General features: G+C 33.1%; 1 protein-coding gene across 3 annotated transcripts in view; it reads left to right on the forward strand.

The window, feature by feature from the left end:
• Positions 1–22,823, forward strand: part of LOC118199251 (uncharacterized) — a 134,869-nt gene that overhangs the window by 71,090 nt on the left and 40,956 nt on the right. For all 3 annotated transcript variants that reach the window (XM_085812166.1, XM_085812165.1, XM_085812167.1), the window contains exons 3-4: positions 4,405–4,681; positions 7,788–7,925. In XM_085812166.1, the coding sequence (XP_085668292.1) occupies positions 4,405–4,681; positions 7,788–7,925 (415 nt within the window). The remainder of the gene's footprint in view (positions 1–4,404; positions 4,682–7,787; positions 7,926–22,823) is intronic.

Below are 22,823 nucleotides of genomic sequence, written 5' to 3' on the forward strand. Positions count from 1 at the left end.
TCATAAAAAATGTCCTAATGACACTACAGTGGCTCCCGAACTTAACGAATTCCTATGATAAAATTATGCTAATTTTAGAAAAAAAAATAGTCGTTTTACAATTCTCGTACCTTATTTTTTAAAACTGCAGCTCAAGAGCAATTTTCTAATTTATTTCAACTCACTATGAGTCATTGTAATGTCTTGTAAAGCTAAGATATTATTGTTTATACAATTATTGCAGTATTTTAGAATTTTGCCTTCTGTGTATGAAGTTTGAAAAAAGAGAAAAGTAAACTAATTTCAAACTTTTTAATTTCATTTATTATATATATATTTTCTAAATAACATAGTAATAGAGAAAATATATATATAGGCAAAGTTTAATCTTGCAATAATTTTAATTAATTATTTACCTTATTATGTATTTCTCCCACTTCCTTAACATGCCTTCGTGGTGTAGTGGTCAGCACACTCGGCGCGTATTCGAGAGGTCCGTGGTTCGAGTCCCAGAGGGGGCATTGCTCATTTTTCACATCTTCTGCTTCGAAATACCCTAATGTCTCTACAAACTACAACAGATCACTTACTGTAATCAAAAGTGTCTTCTCTGCATTTTGTCATTATGAATTTCAAATTTATAATTCTGTCATCGATATTTACAAAAGTGTCTTCCAAATTCATAGCGTTTTTCAATCCTAAAATATTATCGAAAATCCAGTATTATTTTTCTTTTGATAAAAAATATGGAGATACATACCCCGAAGACCTGTTAAAAGTTATGTTCCCTCAGCAGCTTCTCTATCTTTATAAATGTGTATTTATTTCCTTAACTTATATTATATTAACTTTGCAATATTAAGATTTTTTTCTCTACCGGTACTATAAATATACGTAGTATTTACTAAGTTTTGCAGCAATAAATAACATCAGCTTTGCCACTTTTTTACATTTCTCTTTATAAAGTTTTATGAAGTCAGAAGAAGGTAACTTTTAAAATTAGCTTCTTATATCTTAATCAAATCACAGCAAGTCTTGTGTTTACGTTTGCTCAGTAGAAAGGTTTATTCACCATTATGACAGTTATGTTATAATATAATAGGACGAGTATAGCTCGACTCTCCTAACGGGCAATAAAGCCGCTGTATGACCATAAAGGATTAGCCCAAGGAAAAACAAAAGAAAATGAAATTAAAAGAAAATGAACACTAAAAGCGCAAACAACAATCAAACACTAATCCCAATGAACCTACGATTCGAAATGACAACAGCCGTGATTTTAGATGCAGTTTTCCATTTTCGTATTCAATAAAATTTCATTTTGACAAGACTATACGCATATCTAACTCCCTGGGTACCCAGCACAGCAAGTAGCAGCACAGGTCGGAATCTTGAAGACAGAAATTTTTTAAATATGTTGAGTAACGATCATGACCAGTCAGAAATTCATTTAAATCGATATACAATTACATTTGTTTTCTTAAAATTATATTCTCCAAATACCCAGTCCTTTTTTTCCGACCCGGACTACTGCTCTTCCCAAATAACCAGGATTATTTTCCCCGATTGGGACCACTGCTGTCCCCAAATACTGAAATAATAGAATCTGAGCTACCCTGCATTAGTGTACTCCAAGAAGGAGAAGTGGTTAAAACTTGGGAAAGATGACTGGCAGACAAAAATACCGTCTTTCAGGCAGAGCTTCTTGCATTAAAAGCAGCCATCAATTTGGCAAAATATCAATTAGGATTAAAGGTCAGCATATATAGCGACTCTGCCTCAAGTTTGGAGTCCATCCGAGGGCACAAGACAAGGAGTCCTTTGGTGCAAGATATTCAGAAAATTCTTCTAAGTATCCCACCAGATGACAGACCTATCCTGATCTGGGTTCCAGCTCATGTGGGTATTACTGGCAATGAAGCGGCGGACCTGCTTGCGAAATCTGCTGCCAATGACTCCAGTAGATTGGAAAACGCAGTAAGTGTTCCGCAGTCCTATTTAAAAAAATCACGCTCAGTAGCCTTTTACAAGAATGGCAGAAAAGATGGGAAAGGGTTCAAGTTCTTTCCGAAAGTTCCTACAAGTTCTTTCCGAAAGTTACATGCTCAGTTAATACATACGGCAGAGCACAAACTCAATTCTACACTGGGCATTGTCTATTCCCACATCATCTTAAGAGATTCGGCAAACAAGCATCAGAATTGTGTGAATGTGGTGCGGTAGGTGATGCAGATCTCTTCAACTGCCCACAAACCGAAAAACTGCATTTAAAAATGCCAAGCAGTGAATACTGGCCGCAATGGGCGGATAATACCTGCGGCAACAAGCAGACGAAAACTAAGATAGAGGAGGTGAACAGGCTATTCTCAGCAAGGTTCTAAGAGATTCTCCCCCTCCCTTGACAATTGCATCTTTTATAGATCTACAAATTTTTAATCTACAAATACTTAATATCAACACTAGGAAAATAGCTCACCCCGTAGATTAATAACAGGACTGTACGAGCAAAACTATTGTAATGTAAGCATATTACTATCCAGTTTGTATGTACTTGATAAAAATAATATTGCAAAGCAGTTTAAATGATATTGAAAATCCAGTCAATGTGTAAATGAATTACAAGTTTAATTTGATTATCTCAGTAAAAGTATTGTAAATATGAATTCATATAATGTCTAAATGTACACATAGCTGTCATGATTTTAGGTATCTATCATATGTAACTTGTACAAGACAATGATTGTAATCAACATATCTATGCTTATACACAGGCCTTGTATGCCCATGTAATATTTATATGTATATTTTAACACGGAGGGAATTTTCCCTTCTGCCAGGATGACTACTAACACTGTAAGACTTTTACAACAAAGTCAGGTCAGTGGTTATCTCAGGCGGCGCTCAGTTCCTATATGTTATATAAATAGTTCCTATTTGGAGTTAGGGCTGTCGGATTTTGTGGACACACTGTATGTTTAATCCACATTCTTTAATTTGGGTGTTCATTATGTTTTTTACTGCATTTTTGTAGAAAATTATAAACATTTATTTGTATCACAATAAGTTTAGTATTAATGCAAGCAGGAATAAATGCACATAAATATCAAATGAACAAACAGAACGGAGGCCTGCATCAGTAATATAATCGAAATTCAAATCAAATTATTGCTATTTTAGGCATAGATTTCTCCTCAGTTATTTATACATTTCTTTGTTTTTAAACAAAAGACTTAGACAGGGCATACGACTATCAACTAACAATTATAATATCTTTTATTCTACTAATATATAAGTTCTGGACCAGTCGTGGTAATGGTTTCTTTAAAATGGAAGAATAAGCTACTTTTCTAAATTGAAAATAGTTAGACAGAAAGAAACTACTTTTATAAAGATTTCAACCAGTGGTTAGTCTTATTTTCTTCTCATCCCTCTCTCCTAGTTCCATTGCTAAACTCCAGTAGCCAAAAAAATACACATTATTAGGTTTTGCTTCTTCCTTCGCTTTGTTCTTCTTTATAGTCAATCCTCAAGTGTTAGAAATAGAAAGAAAGGAAAAATGTATTTATAGCTGGCATTGATCTATGGAAATTATAAAGGTTTTGTAAAGCGCCCAATTTCAGAATTGTATAAAAAGTTTGTTACCTGTCCAAGACCCATATACGCATAAATAAAAATTATTATAATAGTTGATACACTTAGGCCTGTTTAAATCTTTTGATTTAAAAACAAAGAAGTTTGTTTATAAATAATCAACGAGCACCCTATGCTAAGGATTTATTACAGGATTTCTTAAACTGTGGGTCGCGACCTCCAAGGGGGTCGTGGGACCTGCAGCAGAGGGTCGCCAAAATTTTTAGCAGTTTTGATATTTCTTTAACTTATTATAATATTTTTACAATTACCAAATATATTTACACAATGTATCTGAAAAGAGATAAAGATAAGACAATACAGACAAAACAAGAAACGAAAACGTTTCAACGTATTCTTTTTATAATATAAACATCCATTTTCCTTGCTTTGCAAGTGACGCTGTCATTTCGTCTGTTACTTATTTAAAATTTTCACACTGTTATATGTCTTGAAATTACAAATTAAAATTAATGACCTAAAACTGCAATAGTATATTATAGAACAAGTGAAGAAATTGACAGTTTCACTCACGCGTGTGTCGGATTTGCGCAATACTTGGGCTCCCACAAAATTTTTATAAATATTATGGGGTTCTGGGGGTTGCGAAAAAATCTCAGTGATAAAAAGGGGTCGCGAGTGAAAAGAGTTTAAGAAACCCTGATTTATTAGAACTAATTGTTTGAGTTTTCATCAATTGATTGTTGGCTTAGATGTGAGTAAGATATTGAAATACATTTCCTTCAACAGTTTAGTTTTATTTTTGGATTGCTTAAAATTGATTTTGTGTTTCAGATCTACAACGACTCATCCCGTAGCAACATCACTGCTCCTTTCTGTAGAGATTGCTGCCGTTACAGCCGTGCAGAACCTGTGTGCCATGGACATTGCGGCTATGAGAGTGAACCTCGTGTGTGTGAAGAATACTGTGAAAAAGAGAACGACAGCTTTCCCATGTCCGGCAGCGGAAACCCTCTTGTCATTCGCTACCACACTCGTTGCGGATCTTGCACGGACAAGAAAGAACAGGTCGGATTTCGCATGGTCTTCACTGCCTACAGGCTGCTTGCAGGTCAGAAGGAATCTACGTCAGAAACATGTCGATTTGCTCTTCGCCCTAAACCTCAAGACCAAACGGCTTAACGTTACCGAAAACATTTTCTTACTTGACTAAGTTTAATAACTATGCGTACCGAATAAAAAATATAAAAAAATTACAGGTGTACTAATGAAGCACACATGTAATTTTAATACTTTTTTTTTACCTCGCAAGGCTACAGTAGTAAATATTGGTTCTGACTTTTTTATGACGGAAACATTTGATATTTTCGAAACATTTCGGCAGTATTTGAGCCTTTTGTTGTTAAATATACTTTTAAGGAATAAAAGTTAAAGACAATCGCTTTATCAGTAGGAGAATTTTAATGATATAATAAAGAATAGAATTTTGATAGAAACTTTTAGAACTATTTAAATTAATGCAAAGTTAATAGAGAAGATTTCTAAATGCACTATGATCCTTGACAATAGTAAGATTTCAGGCAATATGTCTGCTGCAAGATTAATAAAGCAGAATTTGTCTCAGAAAGGCGGGACAATTCTCGATGCATTACTAGTATCAAAAGCATTTAAAAGAATGTTATTGTTAAAAATAATATTATCTTAATAAGTTATACTAGTTGAAGAGTAATACAATTAATCCTTCAACTAGTATAAATATTTCTGTCTGTATTTGTTTGTGTCTGTATATATATAAACATTTTTATAGGAGTAAGATATAAAAGAAAATTACTAACTTTATTTTAACAACAGGCATTCGTGATTTTATTTTGGCTGCGTCCCCTTTCTGGAATCTGTACTGCGTCACTGATATCTAAAATACTATATATTTCTTCTCTAGTCACCTAAACAAACTGTATATACCCCAACCAAATTATCAACTTTGTATATACCCCAACCTCTAAATACACGCAATCGCTGTTCTTCCCTGCTTTCGCTTCGCGGGGGCGTAATTAATCGCTTTGCTGCTTTTATCTCTTGTTTAAAGATGTGATAGGCGCACAGCACCCATAGTGTTGTGTAAAACAAGAAGAGATGTTCAAGAAATTATTCGTAAAAGAATTCGTTCCCAACATCTAATACGCACCCTGTTTATCTGCCACATTTATCATTATTTCGGCCATGACTAAAAAGTTAATAGATGCTTTCTGTCATGCAGAACTAAATTGTTATATACAGGGTGCGTAGAAAAGTCCCTTTAACCCGAAAATTCTTGCGAGCGAAGACAGCTACAGCAATGCAAATGAGGTAACGGTATAGAAAAGCGACTGCGTCCGATCTAATGCAAACGACAGCAAAGCCCCTAGTGGCGAAATTTGGAGCATAGGCATTACAAATCGAAAATGAAAAGAACTAGAGTAAAATTTCCAATTAGAATGTTTTAGAGCATCATTTAATTAGAACGACGACCTCTCGAGGCGGTCACTTTTCCAAAAACGAACCCTTGCGACAGTCGCCATTATTTATGAAAACATAATTAATTATGTTCAATGATTACCTGAGGGTTACAGCCGAAAACATCGCGGCAAAAGCATCGCAGACGAAAACGTCGCGGAGAAAACAACGCAAGGCGAAAACGTCGTGCTACAAAACATCGTGGGAGAAAACATCGCAAAGAGAAAACATCGTAGTTCTAAAACATCGTGGTACAAAACATCGTCGTCGAAATTAAAGCGGTTCAAAAACTTCGCAGTTTGAAAACATCGTCGTTGAAAATATCGTGGTAAAAAATAAAGTATCTACAAATCATCGCATGACGATAACATCGCAGACATGCTTTTTTCAGACATGCTTTAATAACTGTAAATGGATATTCCCATAATGAGTTTAGTGTGCGCAAGATTATTAGTGAGCGCAAGATGGAAAGAAGGATAACTTTTACTTTCATATTTTTTATTAATTAATAAATTTTTGCTGAGAAAATAAAAAGGAAACTTAAGCATAGAAAATTAATGCAACTTATAGCACTTAATAGAATTTTAAACCGGCATAGCTAACTAACAAAGGCCATTAATAAATCATTTTTATGAAGTTTTTACTGGTAATTTTTCATGAAAAGTATAATCTATAAAACGCATTTAATTTTCTATGCTTAAGTTTCCTTCTTACTTTTTCAGCAAAAAATTTATTAGTTAATAAAAAATGTGAAAGTAAAAATTATCCTTCTTTATACCTTGCGCTCACAAGTCATTATATGGGAATATCCATTTACAGTTATTAAAGCATGTCTGAAAAAAGCATGTCTGCGATGTTATCGTCATGCGATGATTTGTAGATACTTTATTTTTTACCACGATATTTTCAACGACGATGTTTTCAAACTGCGAAGTTTTTGAACCGCTTTAATTTCGACGACGATGTTTTGTACCACGATGTTTTAGAACTACGATGTTTTCTCTTTGCGATGTTTTCTCCGACGATGTTTTGTAGCACGACGTTTTCGCCTTGCGTTGTTTTCTCCGCGATGTTTTCGTCCGCGATGTTTTTGCCGCGATGTTATCGGCGGACACCTTACCTGAGTTATTCTCAAAGTATAAACCCCCTTTCGAAACTATCTAAATAATTACATGACTGTCTTAGATGCAAAAATTATTTACTCTTGTTTAGAATGATTATTAACTGACGTTACTAGCAAATTAATGTTATATTAGTTAATTCTAATTAATAAATTGACTTTCCTAAGCAATCATTTCATTTAAAAATTGACCATGCAGAAGTTTCTTTACAATTCTTCCCTTCCATATTTAACTCAAAACCAGCGAAAATCCTACTTTGTCCATCCAGTCGGTAAGTTGAAAATTGTGCTTTGGCATTAATACTTTTTATTATTTTCTTCATAGACTACCTTATGAAAATTATGTCGCATTCCTCTCGTATTAGACTTACACTATTTTGTTTAGAATAAAATAAATAATTACAAGCTTACTTTTATTATCAATAAAAATTTGTCTTTTATTTTGAAATTAAGAAGGCATTTGAAATCTTCTCTCTATGTGAAACCCGTGTCGTATGAATAGGTGTACCAAAAAGCAGCCCTCATTTAATTTTCAAAAGCAGTTTATTGTCCCAACATTGTTCTATTTCGAAATACTAATTGTGTGTTTGTATATATGTTACAGCTCAAGAAGCTCCTTGTGTATGGCCTTCAGACTTTCAGTGTGAAAATGGTCGTTGTATATGGTCTGGTTTGACTTGTGATGGCTATAATAATTGCGGTGATATGAGTGATGAGAATAAAGCGGGTAATTCTCATTGTGGTAAGTTAAGCATTTTTGTAATCTTTCTCTTTTGTCTTTAGTTTCTTTCTCATCTCTCAACTTTCGACAAATATTTCAACTTTCGTCTGAAGGAATACGACTCTACCGTGTTCATCGTGCCAGTGATACTTTGAAAAAAAAAACTGTATTGGGTTCTGACAGTACTGCAATCAGAGATAACTTCTTACGAATTTTCATTAAATTAACTTTAAATTCTTTCGACTATTGACCAAGAAGCGGCAATACTGTGAGAAAAACATCACAAAGGAAAAAACCTAAATAGCGTAGGAGAATTAAAAGCAAAGCATTATAAGGTCATCGGTTAAGATGTTTTGTTTTCGCATCCTTGGAATTCGGTTCAGAAATCCTAAACTCGGAAAATTTACTTTTATTTAACAACTTCAAATTCGTGTTTGACGCAAACGCTTCAATTAGACTCACAAATTTGCATATAAGATCCCATCTCGATACGAAGAGTGCTTTAAAAAGGCGGCTAAATTTCTTAAATATTAATCTTGGAATTTATTTCTAATTCCAAATTTTTCTAAAGTAAAATAATTTTATGAAAATGGTTTCAGGATTGGAAGCAAACGAATTCCATTAGTACGAAATTTAATGATTTATATGGTCTTTATAAACCAGTATGATATTCAGTATGCTTTTAAACATTAAATACAAAAGGTACCAAATATTCACAGAAAATTTTGAAAGTATATTAGGAATTTCATACTTTTAAGTGCTATTTTATTAAAACAATGCTAGGAAACTTTAGATCTGAAGCTTAGTAACTAAAGCACTCTACAGTACTCTAGTTTAACTCTAGTGTTATGAGTTTACTCTAGAGTTCTGTTTTACTCAAGATGAACTATTAATTGTCAAAGCAAATAATTTTAGATGTACAATTGTGTTTTCTTTTTTGATATTTTTGATCAAATTTATTAAACTTCTTTGGGCTATAAATACTGGAAAACAATTTAAATATTTTTTTATTATTAAAATATAATAAACATTTTATTTGTTAACTTTTTTGACTTGTGGAGATCATTTACTAGCCGGTCGTTTTTGACTTGCGTTGACCTGTGACTTTTTTTTTTAAATTTTCATTTCTCCGCCCTGTTTGATATAATGGATAGCGAAGTTGCCTAACTTGCAGTTGGGCCGGCTTCAAATCCTGGAGAAGGCTTGAATGTTTTTAAATGTATAGCATCCGTGTGGCATAGGGACTTATACTGCGGAGCTCTCGAGAGGTTTGAGGAGAGATTAAGAAAGGCGGGAGACTCTCGGGTCCAGGTCCATTTTCGGAATGGTCTTCATCAAAACTGGGATGGAGCTTCCCCTTTCGCACTCGTGTAATTCGGTCGCCGCCTAGGCAATGTTCTCAGTGTCCTGGGCAACGTTCTCAGTGATAAGATGGCTAAATAAATGTTATAGACGAATGCATTAAGGTGCAGATATACGGCCATCGTTTTAAAATGGTAATAAACTTTTTTGTAGGAAAATTTATAAATGAAACTGTATAAGTCTACGATGCATAGTTAAGGAAATAAAAACGTGCAACCAAACATTTTTTATCGCATGCTTCACTTCTCTTTATACAATCTTCTGAGCACCAAAATCATATCAAGTATAGTGTCGCCATCAATGCGTTCACTGGATCAACTGTGATAGGCAATGTACACTGCGGGGGGAAAAAGGGGGGACAGTTCTATATCTTCCGTTCTACTGGGCCGATTAACGAAATTCAATTTACATTTTTCATGTCTCGAAAGCGCGACTTAGGATATGTATTAGATTTATATACAACATTGTTCTCATATAGGTATTTTGACACAAAATCGGACTTTTTTTTAAATAACATACTATTTTTTTCCATATTTGCGTTCTACGACTCAAATTAGGCCAAACTATTGAGTTTTGTAAAAATCGCACGACTAGTTTTTAAAAAATTAGCTCTAAAAATTTTAGCTCCTCAGTGTTAATTGAGTTTGGTATATATTTATTAATCTCTCTTTTTTATTAAACTTATATTCTTTTAAATAATTTTTATAAATTTTTCAAAAAAAAAAAAAAAAGGTTTTGAATCATTATTTATAAAATTTTCACCGTCATCTTAAAGTAGACGTATTTCTAAGCATACCTGCAAAAAATTACAGTTTTTTTTTTTCAGAATTTCCGGAGATATACGTGAATTTATATATTGGCCTCGTTTTGAAATTTGGCATATTTTTTGAAAGCGGTAAAACATCAAATGCGGTTTAGGCACTTTGTTAAAATTATTTAAAAGTGGGAACGATGTGACTTTTTTTTCCGCTCATGCACAATGTAAAAAAAGTATGAACGATGTGCCTTTTTTCCCTCTCCGGCATAATGGAAGGGAAAGGGAAGTAGGTTGCTATATATTAAGAAGTTCGCTAAGTGAATTTTACAAAATTTAATATCTAGGCATAATGGAAGTCGTAGAATCGAAATATGGAGAAAAAATTGATATATTGCTTCAGAAAGATTTTGTGTCAAAATACCTGTTAGAACAATGCTATATGTAAATCTAATATATATCCTAAATAGTGCTTTCGAAACATGAAAAACGCAATTTGAATTTTGTCAATCGGCCCTGTAGAACGGGAGATATAGATTATAGATACCCCCCCCCCTTTTTTTTTTTTTTTTTTTTTTTTTTTTTGCGCGAGCAGTTTACATCCAGGTTCTGAGCATAAGGATGATTTTTTTTTTATGCGAAGTTATCGCCTTAAAATCTGATACATCAACATGCTGTGATATGTATAATTAAAGTATGCGTAATAGAAAGCTTGTGAAGTAACAAGTAATGCAGATTTCCGATTCTGAGGTTTCGAGATCACGAATTCATTCGAAAGCAAATGAAAGAGAAATAGCACTACCGATGACAGCGTTTTTCAGAATTTCTTCGTGCAAAAGAATAAATCTGCACACATAAAATTTTCGTCAGGTCTCATAGACATCATCAATTCGATAATTTTACATGGAAGATAATTATAAGAAAATTAGATAAAGATGTAATAATCAATAAAATTGGTGTAGTGTATAAAATCGCGTAAAGGTTTGTCTTAAGACTTAACCGAAACGCAATCGATGCTACACGGACAGCCAACTTATCACTTTTATTAAGTCCCCTTTTATTAAGCATGTAAAAAAGAAAAATTAAGAACGAGAATGCCCTGCAGATTCGTAGGACCGTACGCTGGAAGACCGATTGTCTTATTTGGAGCTATCCAGAGGGCATCATAGAAGGCATTTGCAGTGGTCTGAAATCCATTGAGAAACTAGTTGATGCAGTAGAAGTTTCCTCAAATGAGTAGAATCTATCTGTCATCGGATTTCTGACATCACTGTAATTAGTATATAAGGAATAATTGGTACTAACTTCAATGCATTCAAGAAAGGCATCGTTTTTGTGGAAATGGGATTATGCTGTGAGGCAACCTCATGGTGGACATATTGAACTGGATTTAGGGCAAATTCTTTCTCTTTAGGCATAATAATGCCTCACCAAATTCAACTAAAGCAATACAGACTCTCTTAGATAATGAGGATATCCATGGCCTTCATGTTCCATTAACCTTCCTAAATTAAGGAGCACTTGCTGGATGTTACGGGGAAATGAACTGCAACTGTTAGCCTTTTGCTGCAAAATAAGGAAAGCCTAACATGCGCTTTGAAGAAAAAATATAACAATCTGGCCCCAGAAATTTGTAGCACATGTGGCATGGCGTTCCGATTTCTGAATTACATTTTGAGGAGGACGTATTTCTTACTAAATTAAATTACCTGAGCATAGATAAGTATTTCATCTACACCCAAATTATTATGCCTCAGTTCTGTCTAAAATACTTGCTACTATTACTTAGAAGATTCTTTTTCCTTAGAAGAATGGTTTTCACAAAAAGAATGGTTTTTACATTTAAAGTGTAAATATTAAAAGATTATATTACGTTTTGACTTGAATTTTATGTATGGAAGTGTTATTTCCAAACTGTGCTTGGTTATTATCTTGTGTTAAGTATCGGACAAGTTATAAGCTTACCATGTTTGTATTCATGTACAGTTTTCGCTATGCTCATGAAAATGTCTTTAATCTTCGGGCATGTGTATATTATTTTTGTATGGAAGTAGATTCTGTTTTCTCAATTGGATAATATTTTGTCTAAAATCTAAATATAATATAAAAATAATCTGTCAGACCTGTACGCGAATTTACATTAGTGTTCAGCGGTTTATACCCAATATAATATATTTAAAATTATTTGCACTGTGTGTTATGAAATGTTTAAGATGAAATGGCATTTTATGCGACTTTCTTGAGCAACAAGACTTAGTTTAAAATTAATTATCAACAACAAGAATTCGTCGTGAGTAATGCTGCCACGATCAGGTTCGTTGGATTATCAAAGAATGGTGAACGTACTATTTATTAATGGAAGTATCTGTTTAAAACTGATCTGTTAAGACAAAAGATTTGTCAAGAACACAGTAGATAGAATTTTAACAAGGTTGTGATGACGATTCATTTGTAAGTAATCTATAAGTAGGTTAACAAAACATGAGTACATCTAAGCCCAACAAGAAACTAAAATTCATTGAAATAGATGTCACAGAGCGAGATGATATTATTGAATTTTATGTATGACAGTGTTAAGTGACCACATTTTCTTTGAGACAAAGCGGAACAAGCAGACCAGTAATTAAAAAAAAAGTAAATTTTATTGTATGCATTCATATACTTGTCTATAAATATACAAAAACATATTTATTATTAACTATTGGTAACTATAAAAATATTTGTAAAAAATATAATTTGAATATTATGTTTTTTAATTAATTTAAAATTTTATTAAAAAAATTATGATTTTCTTTCACGGTCATATTTTTATCCGAGTGAATACTTTGCAATAGATTCGGATCATTTATTAAAATGTCGTGAAATTTCTCACATGAGTTGGTCAAATTATATTTTACCCTCAATATAGATTTTAAAGTTTTAATGTTCAACTGCGTTTTTTTAATTGTCCATATTTTATTGATAATAGAAAAAACACATTCTGTTGCTGCATTTGTTTCTGGAAGGGATACCGTGTGTTCTACAGTTTTCAAAATATTTTCATAAGGAATATTATTCTGTTTAAAATGAAGGAATAACTCCGTCCATTTTTTTGTTTGTTTCCACATTTGCAGACAACCAACATTTAATTTTTTCTTCAGTAACATATCTTTTTACCAATGACACCTCATGAAAAAGATCATTTTCGCAAATATTATTTTCCGGAAAATGGTTACTGATATGTTAAAAGGATTTTTCCACATATTTCCATAAAAGTTTCTTTTTTAATGTCACCCAATTCTTTTATATTCGATTTCTGCGCTTTCACAAAAGTCCTTCAAACTTTCAACAGTATATATATATATAAATACGAATAAATTTTTGCAGTAATATTTTCAAGATCCACTGAAAGTAAGTCAAATGCTGTTTGAATAATACTGTATAAAATGTGCGCTGCACAAACCTACTCCAATAATTTTTTGGTTCAAAAGTTCGTTAAGTTTCGTTAAAACGTTATTGATGCCTCTTCTAGCTTCTAACAATTTGCGTTAGTGTTATCCTCACAATAGGCAATAATTTTATTATTCAAATTATTCTTTTCTAAAATAGTACTTATTGAATCAAAAATTATTTATGAAGTTTCACCCAGCAATGAAACAAAATCTAATATTCTAATTCTGTTTATGGATAAAAAAGTCTAACAATTGTGGGAAATAATTTTAAATCTTTGTGGTTGGAAGCATCATAATATATGATATTAGATAAATGTGCATTTATCTAATTCTTTCTGCAATTGTGAAATTGTGAATATAGTGAAAAATTATTACAAATAATTGCTTCGGTTTTTGTCCTTGCACGTGCAAATTTTTTGTCGTACAATGTTTTGATCATTTGCGACGTACAATCAATTGATCTGAAACTTTGATAGTGGTTTATGGTGTGGAAAACAAATATCCCTTCAGCTATTGCTAGCTGTTCCTCCGTTAACTATACATATTCCTTGATGAGACGTAACTACAATGATCGAACACCACCGAGTAAATCTAACTCGTTACATCACCTAATTTAGTTTACTCTGCATGCATTTTATGTGTTTTTTTAATTTATGTATTTTTTATTTCTTTATAGTTACTATAATAAGTAATAAATAATAGGTAATATATTTTACAGTACATTTAAAATAAGAAATGAAGATGTTTTCTAAAAAGTGGGACATTTTTAAAAATTGGCGGGATGTGGGATTGTCCTCCAAAAAGCGGGACTGTCCAGCCAAAATCGGGACGTGTGGTCACTTTATGTTAAGTAATATTAATTTTGAAGAAGATTCTTCATTTGAAATGATAATTTCTATGAGATTCTTTCGATATTTTCCCATAGATTCTGAAATTAGTATACACGAAATAATAAATATGTATGAGTTTCTTCATAAAAATTTAATAATAAAATTATTTTGTCACACAAAATTACACTATCGAACATTAAGTAAAATATTTTATGCCAGAAAATATATTTTCTCACTTCACGAATAAAATGTTAATGTTTAATTGAATAAAAAAACATTTGAATAACTGGTCAATTAATTTTTATCAATGAATGTACGCTGTGTGGGCCATTACTGTTTACGAGAGAATATGTGATTGCAGGAAGTCACGTAGTAATTCTAGGATAACGTTGTTTTCATTGTCAAGGGCAGTAAATTAATAAGTTTATCATAAATGACATCCGGCCTTCGGAAATGGGCTGTATCGTTTGCGATTCTCTGAAATTGTGGATGAAAGTAATCGTATTAACAGGAAGTAAAAGCACTGAAAATTTATTTTGCTTTGTGGTAGCAAGTTGGACGAATTTGGAAGTCTAAGAAAATTGATGCTTTTCTACTCTATGAATCTTCTATCATGGCGTCTCATAGACCTTCCATATTAACGAGCGTTTTCATTATGCAAAGAAGAAAGCGTGAAAACACTTGTTTCAGTTTACTGCAATTAAATGTTCAGTTTGCTTTTGTTATACCGTGGGTTTTGAATTTTAAATTTAAATTTTAAAAGATTCTTTTGCATTTTAAATGTTAATATCTGGAAAATGTGAAAAAAGTTGGTCTTTTGCCCTGCCAACTGATGTTAAAAATGACGCAATTAAATTAAGACAAGAAAATATATTTAAAATGATAAAGTTAGCATTTCGATTAAAACCAAGTACATCATAATTGCAATAGTATAAAAAAGGGGTTCTCAACCGGTGGTACGCAAAGAAGCAAAGTATTTTTAACTATTATATTCAAAAATTAATACCCCAACACCCTGATTGAGTTTTCTTTTCTCTAATACTCATAAAATTTTGCGATCTGAGCTTTGTTCATGAGTATTGTTGGTAGAGGTACTTTGTAGTGGTGGTATTAAAGGTTTGAAAGTTTTGTTTGGATGGTACGCGTTAGTCAAAAGGTTGAGAAGTGCTTGTCTAAAACAAATTAATTATTATAACTTAGGACAGCGTTAAAGTAATAAAATTAACCAATCAAAATGATAAAAATTATACATTAAATATTATTGACCTTTCAGTACAATATGTTTGGGGTAAGCTGTATCATGACCATTGTAAGCATTGGTGTGTTCATTGTATATATAGGCTTTCTAAAAGTTATAACCACTGGCAAATCAATATGTTGTGTATAGCACTAATATCTTATTTTATTCATTAAGGTTTTTATAAGCTTCTGTATTCGGTTTTGTTATAAAACACTGAACTTCAATGCAACATGCAATTGTACAGTGTTATCTATGATTCAGTCGGTAGACCTTTGAAAGTAAAGTTTATTGAAAGAAAGTGAAACTTAATGTGACTGCCAAAAGCGTAGTTGAACAGCTACTTACAGGATGACTACTATTTGTGATCAATAAACAGATCTCTAGCATGGCACTCTATACAAAATTTAGATGGTACTCTAAATCATAATTAAACTGCAGTACATTGCTGCAATTGAAGATGGTTGCTCGCCGGTGTTGTGCAGATTAAAAATCATCGAAAGACGCTCTATAGGTCATTGGTGTGGGGTATTAGATTAAATTTAGGTACAATTTTAAATTAAAATAAAGCATATCAGCTTCATCATTGACCTCTAGGTTTGTGGTTATCTGTGATCAGCCCAGAGGTTGCTAGTGTCCTGTGGTGAAATAAATCTAAATAGGTTTTATATTAATGTTCAACCTAAGGACTCCGTTCCCATCAAATCTGTGATCACCAGTGATTACATGTCGGTGATGGTCACTTGGAGTCCTCGTGTATGTCAACAGTAAGGAACAATGCAGTAAATCATAATCTTTGACAGATTTTAAAGTGTATCTGTTAAATATAAGTGCACAAAACTAAGTATTAAAGTTAAATCTAAGCACACGGGAGCCTTTCACCGATACATTGAGGACCATCCAAAGCATCGCAGTCATTTTATATGGATTTTTAGATTAAATTTATAGACCCATTGTGAGATTTTAAAATTAAATTGAAATACACATTGTGTTTGCCATGAAAAAGTTTGGTCGCTGATGATCTACAAATTAATGATCATTGTCTGGTGATTTAAAAGATGACAGTCATTGCCCAGTTCGGGACAGTGAATTAAACAAAATTTTTAATTAAAATGAAAATGAAGCATATCAATGCTCATGAAGGTTGTTGATCGTTGGTTCCTTTATACTTATCGTCACTGGAGATTAACCCATAAGCTATCTAAGAAAGTGTAGTAAATTTAGGACGATAAATGAATCAAAAGTTGAAATTAAATCTAAGAAAAACAGTGTCCATCAATATGGTTGGTCTGCCGTGATCTACAGGATGATGCTCTCGGGTGCTCAACCCACAGGTCATTGTTGTGGAGCAGTGCAATAAATTTAAACTTATTTTTACATTAAAATTAAATAGCAGAACGATATTATCTATGAATTCTGTCGTCCACCTATGCGCTACATGTTGACGATTTGGTAAGGTAACTTAATGCAATGCTCCAAAACTTTTGGAAAGACTCTATTAAAGATGTTTCTGGCATCAAAATTAACTGAGAAGAAAACGATAATGCGTAATTTGATTAATTTTTAGATAGACATCTTTGACATTTGTATACAATAATTCCTTGATATGTGGAGGTTACGTCAATAATGCATCGCCGTTATTTTTCTATGAAGAAAGTGTGTTAGGGATAATTAAGTTTATGAAAATATTATTCATCCTTTAAATGTGCGGCGTACACTTTTCACTGCTGGTCGGAAGACAAAATCCCTAATTAAAAAACAGCTTTTGACCATCAAACGAAGCAAAAACAATTATTGTGAGCAATAAAATACAAATCTTGGATCATAAGTGACTTGGAAAAGGACATTTTTAGCAAAGAGACTCATTTAATACACATGTAACGTTGTTAGTCGAAGCAATTTTATTTTAACGTATTCAACAAATCCAAAAAACATATCCAATAAACCATAAAATACTCTCAAAAGCAAATATTTTCGGATTTCTTCACTGCAAATAGCACTGGGAGTTTAGTTCCTTTTTTCAGAGAATGGTGAATATAGAAGTATATAGAAGTTTTCGAACGTAGCTTGTGCCATTCCCGAAAGCCTTTGCAGGGACATCAGAATGATTTGGCTTTATGCCACAATTCAAAATTTATCAGAAGGTTTATGTTGGAAAATAAAATTATTGTGTTAGACTGACATGGAAATTCATCAAACTTAAATACGATCGAAAACTTGTGGCACGTTCTAAAGGAATATCTTAGCAAAATGGATTCTACAACAAAAGCATGCATGATTAAGAACGCTATAAAAGTATGCTCCACATATATGCAAAGACAAAGTAACTAATGCACATTCCTCCCCCCATAGGTCATCTCTGTTAAAGGAGGATACATTTCTATTAATTTTATTATTATCTGTGTTATGCAATGAGGGGAAAAAAGGAGATTACTATATTTCCTGTTCTACTGGGCCGATTGATAAAATTCAAATTCTGTTTTTCATGTCGCGAAAGCGCGACTTATATGTATTAGATTTATATATAGCATTGTCCTAATCTAGGTATTATGACACAAAATCGAACTTTATGTGAAACGACATGGCAATTTTTTTCCATATCTCTATTCTGTGTTATTTATCCATCAAATTATGCCTGAATATTAAATTTTGTAAAATTTGGTGCGAAATACACTGAGGAATTCAAAAATTTATCTTGGCGCATTTCTTTTACTAATTCAGAAATCAAACAACAAAAATCAGCGTTATATTTACAAAGTTTTCACAGGACTAGTTTCGATGGTTTTACCGAACCACCATCTTCAGCTGCAAAACCGCAAATGAACAAGATAGGAAATAATGATTAGATAAGATAAGAAAGCCTGGACAAGAATAAGCAAGTGGCGCCATCTGTTGGTAAAACCAGAACTAAAACATAATTTCTCTAAAAGCCGAAGGCAAATTTGGATTGGAATTAGGATCGTTAACTAGAACAGAAAGATTTTTATGAATGTGAAATGCCTCTAGAAAATCCAGTTCTCCAATGGAAGATGTTTTTTGAATAATTTTGGCAGCAGAAAAACTGAAAGTGTGGTTTTCGGACCAACAATGTTGAGCAACAGAAGACTTCTGTGTTTCCTTTTTTCTAACATATGCCTCATGTTCCTTGACGCGAAATTTTAAGGCTCTCTTAGTTTGGCCAATGTAAATTAAACCACACTGGCAAGGAATCCTATAAATACCCCAGGAATTCATATCCGGAATGGGGTCCTTGAGTATGGAACTCGGAATTTTATTGATGGGAGAATAAACAACCCGAAAGTTAAATTTCTGCAAAATATGTGCAACTTTATAGCTAATTGATGGAAAGAAGGGAATGACAACAGAATTTTTATAATCTCCTAAAACAAGATTGTGCCTTTTAGTGTGTTGAGATGAGAATTTTTTAACTGCTTGATTAATAATGTTGGGTGGAAAGCCCCTGTCAATAGCTATTGCTTTTAAATACTTTAGTTCTTCATCAAGGGCTAGTTCGGAGGAGCAAACTTGAAGAGCACGGAAAACATAGGAATAAAATGAAGCTAACTTTTGTTTAGTCGGATGACATGATTTAAAGTGTGGTGGAAGGCAAACCGATGAAGGTTTACGGTAAACCGTAGTACTGAAGTTGGATGTGTTACGTGTGACCAGAATGTCGAGAAACGGAAGAGAATTGCAAGTCTCAAGTTCAAAAGTGAACTGAATAGCAGGATCAATAGAATTCATTGTTGAAAGAACTTTATTTAAATCATCTTTATTACCTTCAAACAGAGTAAAAGTATCGTCTACGTAGCGGAACCATGCCGGGAAGTTTAAAGTTTCAAACAATTTTGATTCATAATAATGCATGTAGATATCAGCCAGGATGGGACTGAGGGGACTTCCCATGGCTAATCCCTCAGTTTGCTTGTAATATTTATTTTGGAAAACAAAATGTGTTTGTTTCAAACAGAGTTGAGTGAGAGCCACCCAACATTATTAATCAAGCAGTTAAAAAATTCTCATCTCAACACACTAAAAGGCACAATCTTGTTTTAGGAGATTATAAAAATTCTGTTGTCATTCCCTTCTTTCCATCAATTAGCTATAAAGTTGCACATATTTTGCAGAAATTTAACTTTCGGGTTGTTTATTCTCCCATCAATAAAATTCCGAGTTCCATACTCAAGGACCCCATTCCGGATATGAATTCCTGGGGTATTTATAGGATTCCTTGCCAGTGTGGTTTAATTTACATTGGCCAAACTAAGAGAGCCTTAAAATTTCGCGTCAAGGAACATGAGGCATATGTTAGAAAAAAGGAAACACAGAAGTCTTCTGTTGCTCAACATTGTTGGTCCGAAAACCACACTTTCAGTTTTTCTGCTGCCAAAATTATTCAAAAAACATCTTCCATTGGAGAACTGGATTTTCTAGAGGCATTTCACATTCATAAAAATCTTTCTGTTCTAGTTAACGATCCTAATTCCAATCCAAATTTGCCTTCGGCTTTTAGAGAAATTATGTTTTAGTTCTGGTTTTACCAACAGATGGCGCCACTTGCTTATTCTTGTCCAGGCTTTCTTATCTTATCTAATCATTATTTCCTATCTTGTTCATTTGCGGTTTTGCAGCTGAAGATGGTGGTTCGGTAAAACCATCGAAACTAGTCCTGTGAAAACTTTGTAAATATAACGCTGATTTTTGTTGTTTGATTTCTGAATTAGTATTTATTCGGCGTGTTATTGTGTCTTAAGCATTTCTTTTAGTTTGCGCCAAGTATAATTCACTTGACGAAATTCTTAATATATGGCCACCTATTTTCATTTCTCTTTTTGCATTGTGCATGAGCGGAAAAAATAAACATCGTTGCTGCTTTTAAATAATTTCAAAGTGCCTAAACCACATTTGATGTTATTATCGCTTTCAACAAATATGCCAAATTTCAAAACGCGCTAGTCTCTTAATTCACCTATATCTTCAGAAATTTTGAATAAAAAACTCAAACTTTTTGGAAGTATGTTTAAAAATACGTTTACTTGAAGTCGATGCTAAAAGTTTTATACATTAGAGTTCAAAATGTTTTTCGAAAAATTTATAATAATTATTTAAAAATACAAATTATAAAAATAAATCATAGAAAATGGGCGAATTTCATTTGGAATGATCCTCAATTTCGAAATGCGAAACGAAGAATCAAATAAGTTTAGTAAGAAAAGAGAGATTAATAAATATATACCAAATTCAATTAACATTGAGGATCAAAATCGTAAAAAACAACCTTATATTTAGCGTAGGTATAATGAAACACTCAATCGATTTCGAGGGCAGCTAAAGGTCCCTCCTCATCAGGAGAAAGAAATACATAGAAAGAAGAAAATAGGAGAAGGAGTCACAGAAACACGTAGTGCTTATCAGCACTGCACGTGGTTATAACTAGATTTTTAATCAGAGTTGCACTGGCCGCCTACTTTTACTGAGCCAGGCTGTCTGATCAAGCATAAAGAAATGTTAGCGAAGTTAAAATAGGGAGCGAGGGGCAAATGCACATTACGCTCAAAATCTGAACTTCAAATAATGGAAAGCCAATGCCAATGATTTAAAAATTACGGAGTGCCTATGGTTCAAAACCATTTACCTCCTCATCAGAATTTCTAAAAGCGAGCAGAAATAGGAAAAAATTTTGCATAAGTGAATTACTTGATGCACACTAGAGGGAGCCACTGGCTCAAGAAAGGTTAAGGATAGAGATGAGAAAATAAAAACTTAAGTATCATAATTTTTTTTATAAGTTTTTAGGTTTTATAATTTTTTTTTTGTATTTTATATTTTATACTTTTTTTGGTTTTTATAAATTTTTTATACAGAATACTAACACTAAAGCAGAAAGCGGAGAGGAAAGAGTTTAAGATTAATAGGCTCATTGGCATGTGGCTTGTGTAGGATAGTGCAAATAATAAATATGAACGCGTTGAAAATATTCATAGGCAGATTTTAAAAATCTGCGGGAGATGTGATTCTATGCGAACAGATTGATAACTTTGCTAGAAGATCTTGATTGCAGGTAGTGATGGTGATAAAGCAATTATATGGCAGCTCGCTGAAGAGACGTCCTTCCTTCATGGCGCGGAGACTGGAACTGAGGTAGAATGCCAATGATTTAATAATTTCGGAGTTCCTATGGTTCAAAGCCATCTACCTCCACATCAGAATTATTAAAAGCGAGCAGAAATAAGAAAAATTTGGCATAAGTGATTTACTTGATGCACACTAGAGGGAGCCACAGGCTCTAGAAAGTTTAGGGATAGAGATGAGTAAAATAAAAACTTAAGTTTCATAATTTTTTTATAAGTTTTTAGGTTTTTAAAATTTTTTTTTGTATTTTATATTTTATACTTTTTTTGGTTTTTTATAATTTTTTATACACAGTATAAACACTAAAGCAAAAAGTGGATAGGAAAGATTTTACGATTAATAGGCTCATTGGCATGTGGCTTGTGTTAGGGAGTGCAAATAATTATTGAGATCGCGATGAAAATATTCATAGGCAGATTTGAAATCTGCGGGAGATGTGATTCTTAAGTAAACAGATTGATAACTTTGCTTGAAGATCTTGATAGTAGTAGCAGAGGATGAAATAAGCAATTATATGGCAGCTCGCTGAAGAGACGTCCTTCCTTCATGGCGCGGGAGCTGGAACTGATGTTGAGTCTAGTCAAGTCGTCGTTCTAACTCTTGGTAATTACTGCAAAGAGTATTGACCAATATTTATCCGGCCTCGGCCATTAGCTTTTATTTAAAAATAGGGTGCGTAAGCACCGTGCCCTTAGTAAGAGAAACTATTGGTGGCAAAGCAGGGTAACCTTAGGTAAGAAAACTATTTAAAGTTCAAATAATACGTAGCATACAGGAGTGGTGCCTGGAGCATTAACCAAGTGCAGTAGAGAGGCGGTAATGAGCAGGGATACGTGGGAGTGTGTCATGTGATCGGAAGTCTTGACTCTGATTCGTAGATGTGAATTGCAAATGCATTCAGTAAAATTGAGATGACACGCGAGCGAGTGTAGTAATAAGCATAGAAAATACATAATTTTGTAAAAAGCACTTAATTCAAAGTAAAATGGAATAGCAAAGTCCAACGGCTATTGTGAACAAAGTCCTTGCTTTGACAAGTCCGTCTTTGCAGTGGAAAAACCACAGATCGCTGCGTGCTTGGGTGGTCACCCTCCCAAGTACTGACCGGCGATACTGCTGCTTCAAAATAAACATTGAGCTAATGTAAACAAACATGATACTAATGTAAACAAT

This window comes from Stegodyphus dumicola, chromosome 2 (genome assembly GCF_044657685.1).
Source record: "Stegodyphus dumicola isolate Sdum_Otavi_A_Nest chromosome 2, ASM4465768v1".
NCBI classification, from domain to species: domain Eukaryota; kingdom Metazoa; phylum Arthropoda; class Arachnida; order Araneae; family Eresidae; genus Stegodyphus; species Stegodyphus dumicola.